The sequence below is a fragment of the Humulus lupulus genome, chromosome 8, assembly GCF_963169125.1.
Source record: "Humulus lupulus chromosome 8, drHumLupu1.1, whole genome shotgun sequence".
In the NCBI taxonomy this organism is placed as follows: Eukaryota; Viridiplantae; Streptophyta; class Magnoliopsida; order Rosales; family Cannabaceae; genus Humulus; species Humulus lupulus.
In genome coordinates, this window is record NC_084800.1 from 47,329,100 (window position 1) to 47,346,688 (window position 17,589).

Below are 17,589 nucleotides of genomic sequence, written 5' to 3' on the forward strand. Positions count from 1 at the left end.
GTTAATCATAATTAACGCTTCCCAATTCCCGCTAATCTTAATATTCTCAAACACCAATATTTCATAACCCGTTACCCTAAAATCCTCGGTAACGCTCTAATCATTAAAATCACCCCCGAGACTCACCCCGAGCCCCGAGCTTAAACCTGTTATGACCAAACCGGTAAATCATGTTTAAGGATCATCTTATGCCGAAATACTCGAACCAATCCACATTATAATGTGGTCTCACAATATATCATTAACATGCAAACAAGTATACTATTATACCCTCAACGAGCCAAATTACCAAAACACCCCTGTAGACAAATGTGGACTCACATGCATGCATTTAACATCATATAATAATATAATTCTCATAAACATGCTTAAATACATTTAATGGTGTAATTAAACAGTTATGGCCCTCCCGGCCTACTAATCTAGCCATTAAACCATATTAGGGAATCCGGGGCATTATAGTTCTGCACTCTAGCCTTAACTGAAAATCTAATCAAGCTATCAATCTTAGACACTGGCAAACAACTCTTCTCAATCCAGAAGAGATTCCTATTCAGCCAGATGAGATACACAGTAGCCGCACATGATGCAGAAGCCACCAGTGAAATCCAACCTGTGTGAGGCAGAGATAACCATTGAGTCCAAGCCGCATACTGAACAGGCCAAGTAGCCCCTCTCAGCCACACATAGACAGCCTGCATTACTTTCCTGGAGAAAGAACACTAAAAAAAAGATGAGAATGACTTTCATCTTCTTGAGAACAGACAAGGCAACATAAAGAGGTGATAGGCACATGACAGTGATGAAGCCAATCCCTAGTGAGGAGCTTCTGGTTCACAGCAAGCCAAAGGATAAATCTGTGCTTAGGAACTGAGAGCCTACACCAAACAACCTTATAATAATGCACCAAAATGCTAGGAAACACAAAAGAATCAAGTTTTCCCAGCGGAAGTTTTCCATTCACAACTGCAGCCTCCAAAACAGATCTAGATAGGACATGACAGAACTTGATGAGCTTCCTCCAATACTAGCTGGTATCTTGCTTTAACAAATAATCCCATATTGAAGATCCTTTTAAGTAAACACAACTGACCCATTTAACCCAAAGAAAGTCCTGCTTGGAGGAAATAGCCCAGATGAATTTAGCTAAAAGAATCTTATTCCAAGAGGGACCCTCCCGAAAACCCAAACCACCAAAACATTTCGGGCGACAGACATGCTCCCAAGAGAAATAATTATTTATTTTTATTTTAAAATAATTATAATTATAAAATATCTGAAAAATATCTTATTCTAATTTATTTTATTATTTATTATTTTTCAATAATTATCATTGTAAAATATCTAAAAAATATCATATTTTAATTCTTAATTTTATTTAAGTTTAAGGGTTTACAAACTACTGTTAAATATAATAATATTCTATTAAATATAAGAATATTCCGTTAAAGTTAACATTAAAAAAAATAAAAAACCGTTAAAACAAAAAATTAATGTTATTTACACACTTATTAATAACATATTTAAAAAATTCATAAGATTATTTAAATAGAATAAGAGATATATAATAAAAGAGATATATATATATATTAATTCATAATATTATTTAAATAGAATAAGGTTAATATATATATATATATATTTCCGTAATAAGGATGTTAATATCAATAACATATTTAAAAAATACAGTGTCTTAATAACATTTTAGAGTGTAATTACAACTCTCCGTGATTAAAATAATAAATATGGTACTAATTTTGGTAATTTTTTTAATATATTTATTATTATGATTTAAAATACAAATTGATAAAAAAAGTAATTCATCATTTATAAAAAAATTAAATTAAAAAGTCTCATAATTAATAAATTAAATATTTAAAAATAATTAATAACAATATTGTAATTAAAAACGTGTGTAGTGGACAAAATTCGTATACTTGAAAAATAATAGTCCAACAAGCAGTCAGTCAGCCCAATAAGCTATCTAACTAGCCAAGAAGGCCCAAAGCCCATGTAAAATAGGCTCGCATATACAAAGTACCATCCAATTACCCAAAACCATACCCGGACCCGAATTCGGATACACTCAGTCAGCCAGGGACCTTGAAACAGTCAAGGCTCCCATCACGTTCGCCAAGAATCTCGGAATAAAACCACTTGGAGCGAGTCAAGCGAAGGAGAAAGACGAAGGAGGACGGAACGAGAAGGAGGACAATAAATAAGACCATCAGAGGTTGAGAAAAGGCATCAAATAATCACTGAACTTTCTTTACTCTCTAATTGAAACGAAGGCTACTCTATTTCTGAGCAATCCAGTCAAGCAAGACTAATTAGTCAGTCTGATTGGACCTGACCTAGTCGCTTGACTCCTCCGTCATCGCCACCGTCACTCTGACCATTTTACGACTCCTTCATCCATCATCATTTCGACTATTTATATCTTAATTTTATTACTTTCTATTAGCTCTCGTTACAACCCGACTGACTTGAGCGTCGGAGTCCCTTTGGCTGACACCCCACCGGTGCTCCCAATTGAACTCTCGTCTCTCTTCTTTTTGTTATTGACAGGTTGCTGGTGCCCATCTAATCAATTGTAGGAAATCACCTCTACAACGTGTATTAAAGTTTTTCATTGATGATTAATGATAATATTGTAATTAAAAAATGTGTATTTATTATTGTAGCAAGTTTAATATACAATTTTTAGCATATCACTTGGAGAAGCTTATAAAAATACTAAAATATAATAGTGCATAAAATTTTTGACACTTCAAATGATTTAAGTGAAATTGCTCTAATAATTAAACATGTGGTTTGCTTCAACAAGTCTCGGATTCGAATTAAAAATAAGGGTTTATACTTTTTGAGATCATGTATTTTATCTCATTACTTGTTTGGATCCTGTGTTTTGATAAATTACTTTTTGGACCTTGTATTTTCTAAAATAGTTCAAATAGACTCCTAAACCTGATTTTGATCAAAGTTTTTTGAATTAAAATAACAAATAATTCATCAAACTAACAACTCAGAATAAAAATACAGTTATTCTGCCTAAGAACTGTGTTGTTATATTCAATTTTTTGTTTATCAAAATCAGGTTTATGAGCCTATTTAAACTATTTTACAAAACATAGGGTCTAAAAAATAATTTGTCAAAATATAAGTTCCAAACATGTAATGAAGCAAAACACAGGGACTAAAAATGTATAAAACCTAAAAATAATTTATGTAGCAACTGTTATGTTTTAATGTTTGGCAGATAGCCTAGTTAAAACAAAGCAAAAGAAAAAAAAGTGTGAAATGAATTCTTAAGATAATATAAATTTAATTTAACGTCTGTAAAGATATTTATGTTATTTTGTATATAAATATTAATTAATTAAAAAAATTGTGAAGGAAAATTATAAATAAATTTATGAGAAATATTAAATATATGTTTTTTTTTACTTGAAAATTAATATAATAAGAGGAAATATTGTTTTGGTCTTTATATTTTTTCTAAATACGCTTTCGGCCTTAGTATTTTGTTAAATGATTATTTAGACTATGTAGTTTACAAAATGGATCGAAGTAATATCTTAGACTCAATTTTTGTAAAATATTTAGAGATTTGATGAGTTCATATTAGCAAAAAATGTGCTCAAAGAATTGAGAATAAAATATTATATTTGAAAATATTTTAAATAAAATCAGATTTAGGGTACTATTTTGATTCATTTGTAAAACACAAAGTCTGAATTGTCATTTAACAAAACACAAAAAATGATCACGTATTTAAAAAAAATAAGGTTTATATCTTTTTGGATCTTGTGTTTTGTCCTATTACTTGTTTGGACCCTGTATTTTGACAAATTACTTTTTGGACCTTATGTTTTATAAAATGATTAAAATAGAACCCTAAACTCAATTTTGATAAAGAAAAAATTGAATATAACAACACAGTTTTTAAGCAGAATGATTTTATTTTTATTCTGAATTGTTAGTTTGGTAAATTATTTGTAATTTAGTTGAGAAAATATTGACCAAAATCGAGTTTAAGGTTATATTTTAACAGTTTTACAAAAATATAAACCAAGAAAAATAACGATGAGGTAATTTTACTTATATAAATTTACGTATGTCTCATTAATTATAAAACAATATATATTTATATTAACGAATTCTTAAAATTCATATAAATTTATGTTTCTCTCGTAATATAAATTTAAATGACCAATTATCTTATTATCATTATTTTTTTGAAAATGGTCACAATTATTATTATTTTTTATTTTCTTCACAAAAGTCACAATAATTTTTTGACAAAGTCATAATAATTTTTTGAAACAATAAGTTAGGGGAGACATAATTTTGATGTTTGTCCGGTCCCAATAATACGATGTCAACACAGGAAGCACTATCACGTGACGTTGGATTTCAAACCGAGATTAACACGTGCCACCTGATTTGAACCTAGAAAAGCCCCCAAAAATCAAAACGCTGGCTGCTCCTCTTGTTCTCCCTCTGCAAATCGGTAAAAGCAGCAAAAATAGGCAGCCATGGAAGCCATACTCATAGACTGTGTTCAACACAGTCTTCGCGATTTCATGTACTCTAACGCCATTTTCATCTGCGAGCGTCTTTGTGCCGAGTTTCCTTCCGAGGTACCTTTCTTTCACCAACCTTACCCTTCTTTATTTACTTATCATTTTCTTTCTCTGCTTCATCCCAGATTGCCTGTCTGTTTTGATAGCCGGGAAATTGCGAGAAAAGATTGGGAATACGAAATCATTTCTCTTTTTATTCCCAAGATGTGTTTTTTTTTGGGTTCTCTCCGGCTCGTGTTTCTCAGCAACCCAACGGAACGTTCAATAGTGTTAATTATCACGATCGACGTTCCTTACTTTTCAACAGTTACAAATGTTAATTTCACATTTTGGGGTTTTGTATTTGGTGCCTATCATATCTATTGTTACTTTATAGAATTTATGTTGTTCTGTACATGTTTTTTATGTGATTCATTTGTTTCCTCCTCAGCTAGTATATTTTCACAAGAAATTAGGTGGAGTTAAGTTTATTTTGATTTTTTCTTTCAAAATTTCTATGTTTTGAGCTCAAAATTGAAGAGGGTTCGATTGGATAGTTGTTTTATAGTAAGCTCTAGGTAATTAATGGGGTTTCTTTACCTTGTTTACTGTTTATACTGCACCTGCACTGACTTGGTACACCTACCCAACAACGTAAATTTGAACTTAGTTGATGTGTTTTCAAAGATTTGAGGGAAAGTTACTATTGGGGAAACTTATTCAATCGGTGATTAATAAGAGAATTTGATGTTTCGTGAAGTTCTAGGCTTTTAGCTCTATTATGGTTAGGGTTATGGGGTTCCGCTTTTTTTCACTTGCTTGTGACATTATTATTTGCTTATTTGATGCTTATTTTAGCTCAAGAGGCCCTCGTTTCTCTGCATGGTTCATCTACAATACATTTATTAAATTTTATGAGAGCCCTGCCTCTTATGTGGAATGTATATTTTTCTTTCCTGCAGACAAACTTGCAATTGTTAGCCAGCTGCTACTTGCGCAACAGTCAGGCATACTGTGCGTACCATATTTTGAAAGGTACGTATGTTATAAAATCTATTTCTTTAACTTAGTTTACTATGATTACAGTGTACTATCTTTTCCTTTTGCTTAATTTTGATTTTTTCCCCTTCACACTATTATCTGAAGGAACACAATTGGCTCAATCCCGCTACTTGTTTGCAATGTCTTGCTTTCGAATGGATCTTCTTAATGAGGCTGAAACAGCACTGTGTCCTCCTAATGAGCCCAGTGCAGAGGTATCGGATGAGTTTTTATATGGACTTTATTTCAGTATTACTTATAGACAGTAAAAACCTATGCTTTGTTTGTTTGTAAGCATAACTACTCACAGTCTAGCAGCACTGTCATTGCATGGTTTTTTTTTATCATAGAGAAATGTATGGCAGAATATGCTCCTTAGTCTCTATTTTTTTGTAAGGTTCACATACCAAACATTGGTGGTTGTTGGTCTTCAGTTGGCAGAAGCAGATAACTAGCTTTCTTGTTTCTCTTTCATCTCCAGGTTCCAAATGGCGCAGCTGGTCATTACCTTCTTGGGCTTATTTACAGGTTGCTTAGCTATGAATTTTTTAATGTTCCTATGCTTTAAAAGGCTGTAGGGCATGTTACAAAGTTTTATCTTTGTAAGATTATGCATCTCTTCTAGTCGTTTCATCTGATTCCTTCTCTCGGGTTTTCTTGTAAAATATAATTAGACCTCCTTTCATTCATTATTATTGGCAACAATTTTTAATAAGATACATTTAAATGGACTTGACTTCTTTCAGTCATTATTATTCACATCATTCTTTAAATCGTTTTTGGCATTTCTCTTGATATTTAACTAGATAGACAGATACAGTGTGTCCTATCCATGAGCACTCACTTTTTTGTCGATACCATTTCTTAGATGCTACAATTAGGAGACTAGAGATGCTTTTGATTGAATTTCTTCTTGAACTTTTGCTCTCATACATTTTCTAAAATGGGTAGTTGCTCTATTCATGGATTGCCTGATTATGTCTGTCAGATGATCCTTTTCTATAGGTAGATATGTTTCTTAAAATTAAAAAAATTGGCTTTTATTTTAGGTACACTGACAGAAGGAAAAGCGCAATTCACCACTTCAGAGAGGCTTTGTCATTAGATCCATTAATGTGGGCTGCATACGAGGAGCTTTGTGTGTTAGGTCTGTGAAGGATACCCTTAAAGTTTAATTCCCTGTTTTGCTGCACTGGTTTATAATTGAATTGTTCCATTTTCATTTTGAAGCTATAAAAGAATTTTATGGTTCAATTTAATTTATAACCAACAACTGATCATATTGTTCCGAGAACTTTGCAATGTTTTGGTCTTACTTTTTGAGTGTAAGGTTATCCATCTTATTAGAAAAAATCTTATTCATAACTAGAAACTGTAATTTATGGTTGGTGGTTGCATGTACTCTTGATCAATATATCAATGGTTTTTTTGTAATAATATTCTTACATTGGAACAGGGACCAAATATGTGATTAGTTATATTAATTTGAAAGTCCTGATCCTTTGTTTAGTTCTGCGCTGTCTTCCTTTTCTACGATACATTACACTCATTATTCTTTTACTTGATAAAGTTTCAAAGATCTTGGTAGTCCAACTTGCAAAATGAAAGTAATTTATTGGGGCTTAATTAGTTGGGGTGTATTTCTCATGCTGAAACATAATTGTGAGATGTATCGAATGTTAAGATTCTAATTTCAGTCATTGATGGTTCTTCTTGAAGTACAATTATGAATTTCTAACATTGATTAACTGATTTATTTTTCATTTAGACTTTTAAAATGCTTCTTAAGTGTTTAGTGTCAATGTTCGATTCTCTTTATCTATCTAATACATGTCTACTTGGGGCTCATTTTCTGGTTTTTTTAGGTGCTGCTGATGAAGCATCTGTAGTCTTTGGTGAAGCTGCTGCTCGTTGCTTACAGAAGCAATACCTACATCATGGTTTAGCTTCCCAAAATTTGCATGTGTCAAACGAGGATCGCAATTTTTCTTCTGCGAGAAGCTTAAGCTTGGAAGATTTCAGTCCCAGGCACTTGAAACATATGCAAGGCAATAGCATAAGAGATATCCCTGGGAGTTATCATAATAGTACTGTTATAGGAGGAGCTTCTGCTCAGTCTTTAACTGGGAGCTCTTCTAACATACCATTTTATAATACGCCTTCACCAATGGCTACACAGGTAATGGTGATCCGCTGTATATCCTTAAGTTACATTCTGTTTCAAGCATGAGGTTAAACTTTTGAACTATCCCTTAATTTAAAACGAATTGATATGTTCTCGTTGAATAAAAGATGTGTGAAATTTCCAGCTAGAGTAATTAATTAATTTCATTAGAATTTAATTACATCCCTCAGATTCTTCCCAAATTGATGTAGGTGTGCATATATAATAGTAGTGCTAGCAAGATTTAGGTATTTAAGATATATCGTAATGATAGAGCTTGGTGGTCTTTGCATTAATAGGCAATTACACTTACCATTGTCCTTGTCTTGTGATTAGCTAAGGAGGAAGGATACAGTTTCCATTTTTTCACCATTCTGCGTCATGAACCATGGCCAAATTCATTTGTGGAATTTAATCACCCTCTTAGCTGCTTATGTAGTACTTAAATGTGTATAGGTCCTTCATTACATTGCTATTAGCAACAGGATAAAGTTATGTATGGCCAAATTTATTTTATACCAAGTTGAAAACTTGATGAATAAATGATGTAATCCTATTTTCCTTGTGCTTCCTCAAATCATGTTGTACGCTTCATTTTTGTTTTAAATCTTTCTAGCACTTGTTTGTCTACTTTCATCCCATGGCCCAAGTATATGCTGTTTAAGATTATATTATAATGTTCTTCATAATATCTATGAGGAGAGCACGTTGCCTCATGTTCCTAGTTCATAGAATTTAATGGTGAGTATGGTGTGCTTTTTTATGTTATCTCTGAGTAGCATTTTCTTCTTCTAATTTGTGATATTTTATTCCTTTAAGGTCTTGCATATGCTCTATTTTGTCTTTATTTTACTTGGAATCCTGTGTTTGTAAGAATCTTGTTTGGCTATCCATGTTGCTAAGTTGTTACTAATTAGTAAGTTATTACTTTTAATGAAATGCATATTTAGTGCGACAACTTTATTTTCGATGCATACTATGGTTATCGGTATTCACTTAGGTTTTAATTTTGGAGCATTTTTTTTTTGCATGTACTCCATCTCTCTAAGTTCATCAATATTTTGCAGTTGTCGGGTGTTGCTCCCCCACCTTTGTGTAGAAATATGCAGCAAAATGGTCCAAACCTGAGCACAGTTGGTGCTGATAGCTCACCAAAGTCAACTGTGAACTCTACTGTTCAAGCCCCTCGAAGAAAGGTTGTAGACGAAGGAAAGCTAAGAAAGGTTAGGAATTTGTTTATACAGATCATGACATCAGAACATATAATACAGCTCTCTCATAACTCCTATTACAATTTCATGATTTGTATATACAATTTGGCTTATAAAATCTGCATGAGTCTCTGGCACATTAGTTATCCCATGAAATCATTTTACTATTTTTTTGCTGTATCTGATTTTACATTGTCATTCTTCTTGATTCCACATTATGCATCTTTCGTTGCTTTTATTTGTATTTATTCAGCTACCTCTTAGATTGTTTTTCTCTTTCATAATTCAAGCCCTTAAAGTCATTTCATCAAGTCATTTTTGTGTGATTGTGTTTTGAATTTTATGTCTCTAGTTTGAATAGTAATATAAAACTTGTCCTTAACGATCTGGCCCTTTCCTTCCAGATTTCAAGCAGGTTATTTATTGATTCTGGCACTCGAAGGAGTACAAGACTTTCAGGAGATGCAGGGAGTAATGCTAATGCATCTTCCACAATGATGACCGGAAATGGAAATACCAACGCATCTAAATACTTAGGTGGGTCCAAGTTGGGTTCTATGGGATTACGTTCCATGACTGGTCGAAAAGGACAAACATGGTCTAATGAAAATATCGATGAAGGTAATGTATCTTGCATCTCTCTTAATCGATGAACGATATTAATCTATGAATATTACAACAAAACCACCCTTATTTATACAAATAAAAGAAAGAGGAAGAAACCATTTCTTTAATTCAGTATATCTTGTTTATGATGCCTTAATTTTGATTTTGTTTAGGAATACGTAATGAAACTTTCGAAGATACACGATTAAATGTAACTTCAGTAACTTCTAGTTCAGCACCTTCTATTGATAGTAGATCTCTTGAACATGATGGGGCAAGTGTTATGCTGAATGCTTCAAGAATCATTTCTGGAACGTCTGAAATATTGTCCCTTTTGGCAACACTTGGAGAGGGCTATAGGCTTTCTTGCCTGTACAGGTGCCAGGTAGAACCTTGGTTATTGTTGAGAAAGAGAAGATCATTTTCTTATTTCCTGGTTTGCATGGTTTATTTATCTTTGTGTTTCAGGATGCCTTGGATGTCTATCTCAAATTATCGCACAAGCAATATAATACAGGCTGGGTTCTTTCCCAGGTAACTGTTACATCAAAGCTCTTTCCAGAGTTTTTTATTTGCATTGATTTTGTCTTAGTTGTATAGTTATGCAACTAGTACATGAAGTGATCCAATCCATCATCTGTTGTTAGTCTTCCTGTTGCAGGAAGTATAGTTAGGTTTCCTCAAAACTGTTGAAAAATGCAAATCTAATGACTTTTCTACTTGTCGCTAATTTTTTATTTTATAAATCAGTTTGTTTTGATTATTATAGTTCATCTTAATTTGTGCTGAAATAAGAATGTTATTAAACACTTGACTTGAATGTGTAAAATTGAGTACTTGCTTCTGCCGACAATTGGGCATTTTGAATGCAGGTTGGAAAATCATATTTTGAGTTGGTAGATTACTTAGAAGCTGATCGTGCCTTCAGTCTTGCTCGTCGTGCATCACCTTACAGTTTAGAAGGAATGGATATATATTCTACAGTTCTATATGTGAGTCATTCTACATTGTCTTATGACATGAAAATATTGAAATTTGTTTTCACCGGATTAAGAAAAGTAGTGTTGTCAAAGCACCTAGGTTGGGTTACTTCAATCTGTCCTTTAAACAAAATTAGTTTGGCTTAATAGCATTTGCTGCTTTTTTATTCAAGGTAAAATATACAATTCACCGTGATACGGCAAAAGTGCAGATAAGCTGTGACTTAGTTCGTAGCATTTGCAACTTTTATCTTATAAGTTTTACCATGCATTGATATGCTGGATACTTTATCACCTCTCTGAAAGTTATTGTGATCTATTTTGCAGCATTTAAAGGAGGATATGAAGTTAAGTTATTTGGCACAAGAACTGGTATCAACTGACCGTTTAGCTCCCCAATCATGGTACCTTTATGTACTTTTTCAATAGCTTTATACTATTATGTGATCAACATAAATTTTCTTCTCTTTTCACTTGTTTGTTTAGCTCTTCTTCTTGTCTTTTTGTTCTGGAAGGAAAATTTTCTCTTGTAGTTGAGGCTCTTCTTCTTGTACCAATTTTTGTCATTAGGAGATAAGTAAAATTGATCGCTAGCATTTTTCTTTTAATTAAACAAATGATGTATATATTTTTTTAATGGCCATTTTGTATTAAATCTTGATACCTAGGTCAGTTGCTGAGTATTATCTTTTCTTAGTTTTACGTTCTTATGTGCATCCTTCCTTGCCAGGGCATTTTTGATGGGTGTAAGATAGTAGAGCTTGTAAATTTTTATTATTTTGATTATGGATCTTGTTGAAGTTGTCAATGTTAGTGCCCTAATGCCTTTTCTACTGAATGATACGCAGGTGTGCCATGGGAAATTGTTTTAGTTTACAGAAAGACCATGAAACTGCTCTAAAGAATTTTCAGCGAGCTGTTCAACTTAATTCAAGATTTGCATATGCACATACCCTTTGTGGCCATGAGTACAATACATCTTTTATTCTTCTCGCTCTCTTGACATTATTTAGTTACTACTATCCTAAGTTAACTTTTTTTGTTTGTTGATTATAACTTACATATGTATTTGCTGGTCATATTCTCTTTCCTTCGTTTCTTTGTCTGCAGATATGTTTCACTAGAGGATTTTGAAAATGGAATTAAAAGCTATCAGAGTGCACTTCGTGTTGATACAAGACATTACAACTCCTGGTATGGGCTGGGGATGATTTATCTTCGCCAAGAGAAGTTTGAGTTCTCGGAGCATCACTTTCGCATGGCTTTCCAAATTAATCCACGTTCATCTGTTATCATGTCTTATCTTGGTACAGCATTGCACACATTAAAGGTTTGTAGGTTTGTCTGTGAATTCATTTGTTTATACAGTATGGCTTCTGGAAGAATTGTTTTGTTGCTAAAGCTTTTTCTTACATACAACAGAGAAGCGAGGAGGCTTTGCTAATGTTGGAGAAGGCTATTTTAGCAGATAAGAAGAATCCTCTTCCAATGTATCAGAAGGCTAATATACTCATGAACTTGGAAGATTTTGACGAGGCTTTAGAAGTCCTAGAGGAGCTTAAAGAATATGCCCCACGTGAAAGCAGTGTTTATGCATTGATGGGAAGGATCTATAAGCGGCGTAATATGCCTGAAAAAGCTATGTTTCATTATGGCCTTGCCTTGGATTTGAAACCCTCTGCAACGGATGTGGCTACCATCAAGGTGATTTGCTACTTTTCTTTTTTTGGTTTTGATGTCATTTTAGCCTCTATGTTTTACTATGCAGGCACATCCACATTTCTGAGATTAGACCCTGAAAATCATTTCATTTTTTCATGAATGGTTTAAAGTTAATATTCAGTCATGTCATGTGAACAATTTTAGTTTAAACTTGTCTAAATATTGCCACGTCTTTTTGCATCGATTTTGGATTCTATGCTTTTTTAAGTCCATTCTCATCTGTCTACCATAACGTGGGACATAATACTAAAGCTTTGATCAAAATCACGCGCTCCCAACTATTGCCCTGAGCTTTGTTTCTAATATATATTTTTCATCGTCAAGGAGCAGAATATATACATTATTATCGTGCATGTCTTTGCTGATCCCTACTTTGAACAGGCTGCCATCGAAAAGTTGCTTGTGCCAGATGAACTACAAGACAGCTTGTAGGGATCGGCATTCTTCAGAATCCTGCAGTAAAAGAGATGTAGATTATCAGGCTCAGAAAATTCACCCCACAAGGAACTTGGCTTGTGCTTTCGGAGAAGATGATGATTGAGCTAGCGGGGCTTAATTTGCTTGCGCTAAATACTGCTTCCAATGGGCAGAGATTTTACAAGGATCCTCAGTTTTGTAGGTAATTGACATACTAACGGAGGATCTCGTGTAGCAAGCTGCCACAGTCGTACAAATAGTTGTAAAATGATATTGAGAAAAGTTCTTGTACCATTTTAACGTTTTTGACTCGGTAATTTTTTTTATCCCCGCTTGTATCATTATGTTGAGTTATATTTGTTCATATCTTTTAGTTTCTTGCCCCTTTGAATCTGAAATTGGCTCAGCTCTAGCAATATTTTCTTGCCAGGATAGTCTTGTCGTACAAAACCGCACAGACATATTCTATTTACTATGCGTTGGGTTGGGTTGGGTTGGTTCCTCATTGCACAAGAAGGATAGAACTGTTGGTAAATTATGAAAGAATCTCATGTTTGAATTTTTAGTTGATGTGTGGTTATGGAGTTATTTAATTTATGTCTAACCATTTAAAAACTATACAATAATAATACACACACAAACCATTTAAAATACTTAAATAATAACTGGTAATACTTAATGATGTCAAAAATGAATAATATGGCTGAAAAGCATTGGAGACGTAGTATCACGAGAGAGGAAGGAAAGAAGTGAGTCTAGACTTGCTCCCCAAATCTTTAAGTAATGATTGAGACATAGATAAATTTACATATAATTAATTTATCCCCACTCCTATTGGGAAATTTTACTTTTTATGCTTAATATGGGGTTGTAATTCAAAAAAATGCTAGGCATTTTTATCATTACAAAATAATGCAAATTCATTTTAAGATACCCAAAATACCCCTCATTTGTCTCTTCAGTTTTCCCTTTCTCTCTTTCTCTCGGAACTCTACAGTTTTCCCTCTCTCTCCTTCGGATGGTACTCTTCAGTCAATCCTCCGACTCCCCACCGACGTCGATTCTCCGACTCCTTGCACAACAACTGCCGACTGCCCGAGATCGCCCACCGAGACCGACGGTCTGTCTCCAACTCCCTCGTCGATTCCTCGAGATCCGCACGGCGTCGATTCCCCGAAACATGAACCCAACTCCGAGTCGATTCCCCGAGACCTCCCTCCTCCGCCTCAACGGTCTCTGACCCACTAAGGTCGATCTGCCTATTGTATTTAGATGTGCATATGGTGTGTATATATATGATTATATGTATATATATATTTTTTAATTTTTTTGTGTGAATGATGTGACTTTTTTCGTTTATTGCATAGTTTACGAATTGTTTTGAGCATATTGATATGCTTTGTTTGAGTATTTTGGAATGGGTATGTTGAAAGACAACTGTGAGTTTTTGCCTGGTTTTTTTTTATGTTGCTCGATGGTTCGATGGGGGGTTCGATGTTATTCGATGGGGGGGTTCGATGAGCATCGATGGGTAGGCATTTAGAGGGTTCGTTGCATACTTGATGGGTGCTCGATAGGGGTTCGATGAATACTCGATTAGGTTCGATAGGTTAGGTCATTTGGGGTTTAAGGTTTGTGCTTCTGTGATTTGATACATGCTCGATCATGGTTCGATTCATGCTCGATGAGGGTTTGATGCATGCTCGATGGAGTGGGTTTTATGTTGGGTTCGACGGTGGTTCGATGCAGGCTCTAGGGTTGTTCGATAGTGGTTCGATGGGTACTCGATTGGGCCGATGGGTGTTCGATGCATGCTCGATGGTCATTCGATGCATGCTCGATTGGAACCCATAGGGTAGGCCCATTATGGGTTCCAGGATTAAACCTAAGAAATTAGATGCATGCTCGATGGATTGAGTTTTATGTTGTGTTTGATGGTGGTTCGATGCATGCTCTAGGGTTGTTCGATAGGGGTTCGATGGGTGTTCGGTGGGTACTCGATAGGGGTTCGATGCATGTTCGATAAGGGTTCGATGGTTGCATGTATGTTTATTGATGGATTTTTCACGCGACTTTGTGTAACTGTATTATTTTTATCTTTATTTTTTGCAGATGCCGAAGTTTCTTTTACCCTTGACAGATCACTTTCCTGGATGAGTCACATATAGGGGCAATGGTTACTTTAAAACAATCAATGACAAGTTTGAGGAGCTCGGGTTGATAGAAAGGGTGAAGGAATCCCCTTTCAAACAATTTTTCATGGCTGAGAAGTTAGACTTTCTCTGCATCTCTCATACATCAATTAATATTGCATCAAAGAGGATGAGTTGCTTTTACATTTGGGATCTAGACCCTGTAGATTTGGTAGAGGCGAGTTTGATTTGGTTACGGGGTTGAACTTCAGTTCCGGGCCATCTGAGACTGATTTGAAGAAACACTTGACTAGTGACCGCTTAATCAAGGAGTACTTTAATGATGAAGAAACAGTGAAGATAATGCATTTGGAGGCTGCTTTAAAAAACTGCACTGTAGTTGAAGATGCCTACAAGTTGGGCCTATGTTTCTTTGTTGAGGGGGTTTTACTTGCATGAGAGGACAAGTTAAATGTCTGGATAGATTCGCTGAAGATGGTGGAGAACACTGAGTACTTCTTTACTTACGCATGGGGGAATGTGTCTTTTAACAAGCTTATGGATTCATGTAAAAAAGACGTGCATCATCAGAAGAGGAACTATGAGAAGAAGAAGGAAGTTAAGGGGAAACAGAAAGAAGCAAAATACAGTTTGTATGGTTATGTCCTTGCATTGCAGTATTGGGCATACGAAGCCATCCAACAGTTTGCACGTGAGTATGGTATTAACCATGGAAACCAGTTTCCGAGGATGCTCAGTTGGTCGAGCAATAAGGAGCGTCCTATTTCAAAGGCCGACCTTGCACCGATGTTCAAGAAGACGAGTGTAAGTTCTGCTATATTATGTCAAAATAGAGTATTCTTTGGTGGTTTCAAACTAACTTAATGCTTTGTATTTGATCCAGTTGATTGTGTTGTCCATGTTGAAGCCCTGGCCTTCGGAAATAGATTATTATAGCGCTCTGACGGAGGGTGATGCTCCCTTGTATCCCGGGTTGGGCCAAGAAGAAGAGGTAGAAACTCCCACTGATTTTGAGAAGGTGGCGGAGATAGCTGCTGAGGTTGCGAAGGCAGCCAATATTTTTGTTGATGGCCCTGATGATGAGGATACCCCAGTCCCTATCGGCCCCAGCCCCATCGGTACACCCCAGTCCTGATCAACCTGATTTACGGGAGGTGTTGGAGAGGTTGGAGCGAGTCGAGAGTCGTCAGGATACCATCCTAAAGAACCAGGCTGTCATCATGGATGCTGCCAATAAGATCTTGACATTCGTACAAGATCTTCCAAATGATTTTGATTCCGACTCACTTGACCTCCCAGATGATTTTGTCTCACATGACATAGGCACTCCTCCCCCGATAGTACTCACAGCAAATCCTGAGACCCCAGGTGTTGCTATTATAGAACCTGGGGATGTTGCTGGTGTAGAGTTTGAATTGGCCAAGAGGAAAAGACGCAAACCTAAGAAATTTGAAGACTACACCGACCCAACAAGAAAGAAAGCTCGTTTGGATGCGATTGATGACGTGCCATTAGTCCTCGACCCTCTAAAGAAGCCACTTGCTACACAGTACAGGACGGTCGGCAAGTGGTTTCTTGGAGATATTCCGAACAAGACGAAGAGGGATGTCCAAATTGGTGTGTATGGTCCGAGTTGGTTTCTGACGATGAAGACACCACCGTTTTGGATCGATGATGGGGTAAGTAATTTTATTAATATCTATTATCTGGTATAAAAAGTGGGTTTGATAGGGTTCGATGTTGGTTCGATAGGGTTTGATGTGGGTTGTAGTAGCATTAAATGGGGTTCGATGGGGTTCGAAAGGGGTTCGATAGGCAAATGGTTTGGGTTCATGGGGTTCGATGCTGGTTTCGATAGGCAGATGGTTTGGGTTCATGGGGTTCGATGGGGTTCGATAGGGGTTTGATAGGCAGATGGTTTGGGTTCATGGGGTTCGATGCGGGTTTCGATTGGCAGATGGTTTAGGTTCATGGGGTTCGATAGGGGTTCGATGGGGTTCGATAGGCAGATGGTTTGGGTTCATGGGGTTCGATGCGGGTTTCGATATGGGTTTTGGATAGTGGTTCGATAGACTGATTAATTTCTTTCCTATAATTTTTGTAACATATTGATGCGGCCAAGCATATGCTACGTAGGCGTCGACAGTTCTATCCCGGGGCGTATCGGCAAGATGCTGTTGTGATGAATATTATGTTCTCACAAGTGGTACCGACCCGTTATGATGCATATCAGAATGCCAAGGAAGCGGATAAGAAAAGGTTTTTGTGGGATTCAGATGTGATATCAATGATTATGGGAATTGACAATCAATTTCTGTCATCGTGGAAGGGAGTAAACACTGTATATTGGTGCCAGAACTACCTTTAAGCGCATTGGTTTGCAATTGAAGCCTCCATTTCTACTTGGACTCTGAATGTTTATGATTCGGATGTGATAGTGATAAGTGATAAACATCTGCAATCGTTTATGAAGTCATGGTCTACTTTGTTCCCATCGTTGTTATTGCAGTCACAACTTTTCAAGGACGACCCTCGGTTGACAATTCCACCTGGAGCTAAAAGATGCAAAGAGTTCAACGTGCATCGCATGCCAGTTGATTCAGTACCCCAAACCAAAGTCAGGTAATCAAAATTCTAGTTTTTATTCAAGTTTTTTAAATTAAATTCTATGTTGATTTTGTTACTAATGCAATTTATGTTTCGTTCACAGTGGAGATTGTGGTGTGTACG

General features: G+C 35.5%; 2 protein-coding genes across 2 annotated transcripts; both read left to right on the top strand.

The window, feature by feature from the left end:
* Positions 1-4,473: 4,473 nt before the first annotated feature.
* LOC133797097 (cell division cycle protein 27 homolog B) lies at positions 4,474-13,091 on the top strand. The gene is made up of 16 exons (XM_062234893.1): positions 4,474-4,643; positions 5,528-5,600; positions 5,712-5,821; positions 6,088-6,134; positions 6,656-6,753; positions 7,472-7,785; positions 8,838-8,993; positions 9,386-9,602; positions 9,761-9,972; positions 10,056-10,121; positions 10,460-10,579; positions 10,895-10,971; positions 11,416-11,535; positions 11,678-11,897; positions 11,990-12,271; positions 12,671-13,091. Exons 1-16 carry the CDS (start codon positions 4,539-4,541, stop codon positions 12,719-12,721), a joined length of 2,268 nt encoding a protein of 755 aa, XP_062090877.1. The 5' UTR covers positions 4,474-4,538; the 3' UTR covers positions 12,722-13,091.
* A 2,247-nt stretch (positions 13,092-15,338) lies between these two features.
* LOC133793770 (uncharacterized) lies at positions 15,339-16,481 on the top strand. The gene is made up of 2 exons (XM_062231054.1): positions 15,339-15,663; positions 15,743-16,481. The coding sequence occupies exons 1-2, from the start codon at positions 15,397-15,399 to the stop codon at positions 15,992-15,994; spliced, it is 519 nt and encodes a 172-aa protein (XP_062087038.1). The 5' UTR covers positions 15,339-15,396; the 3' UTR covers positions 15,995-16,481.
* Positions 16,482-17,589: the final 1,108 nt, after the last annotated feature.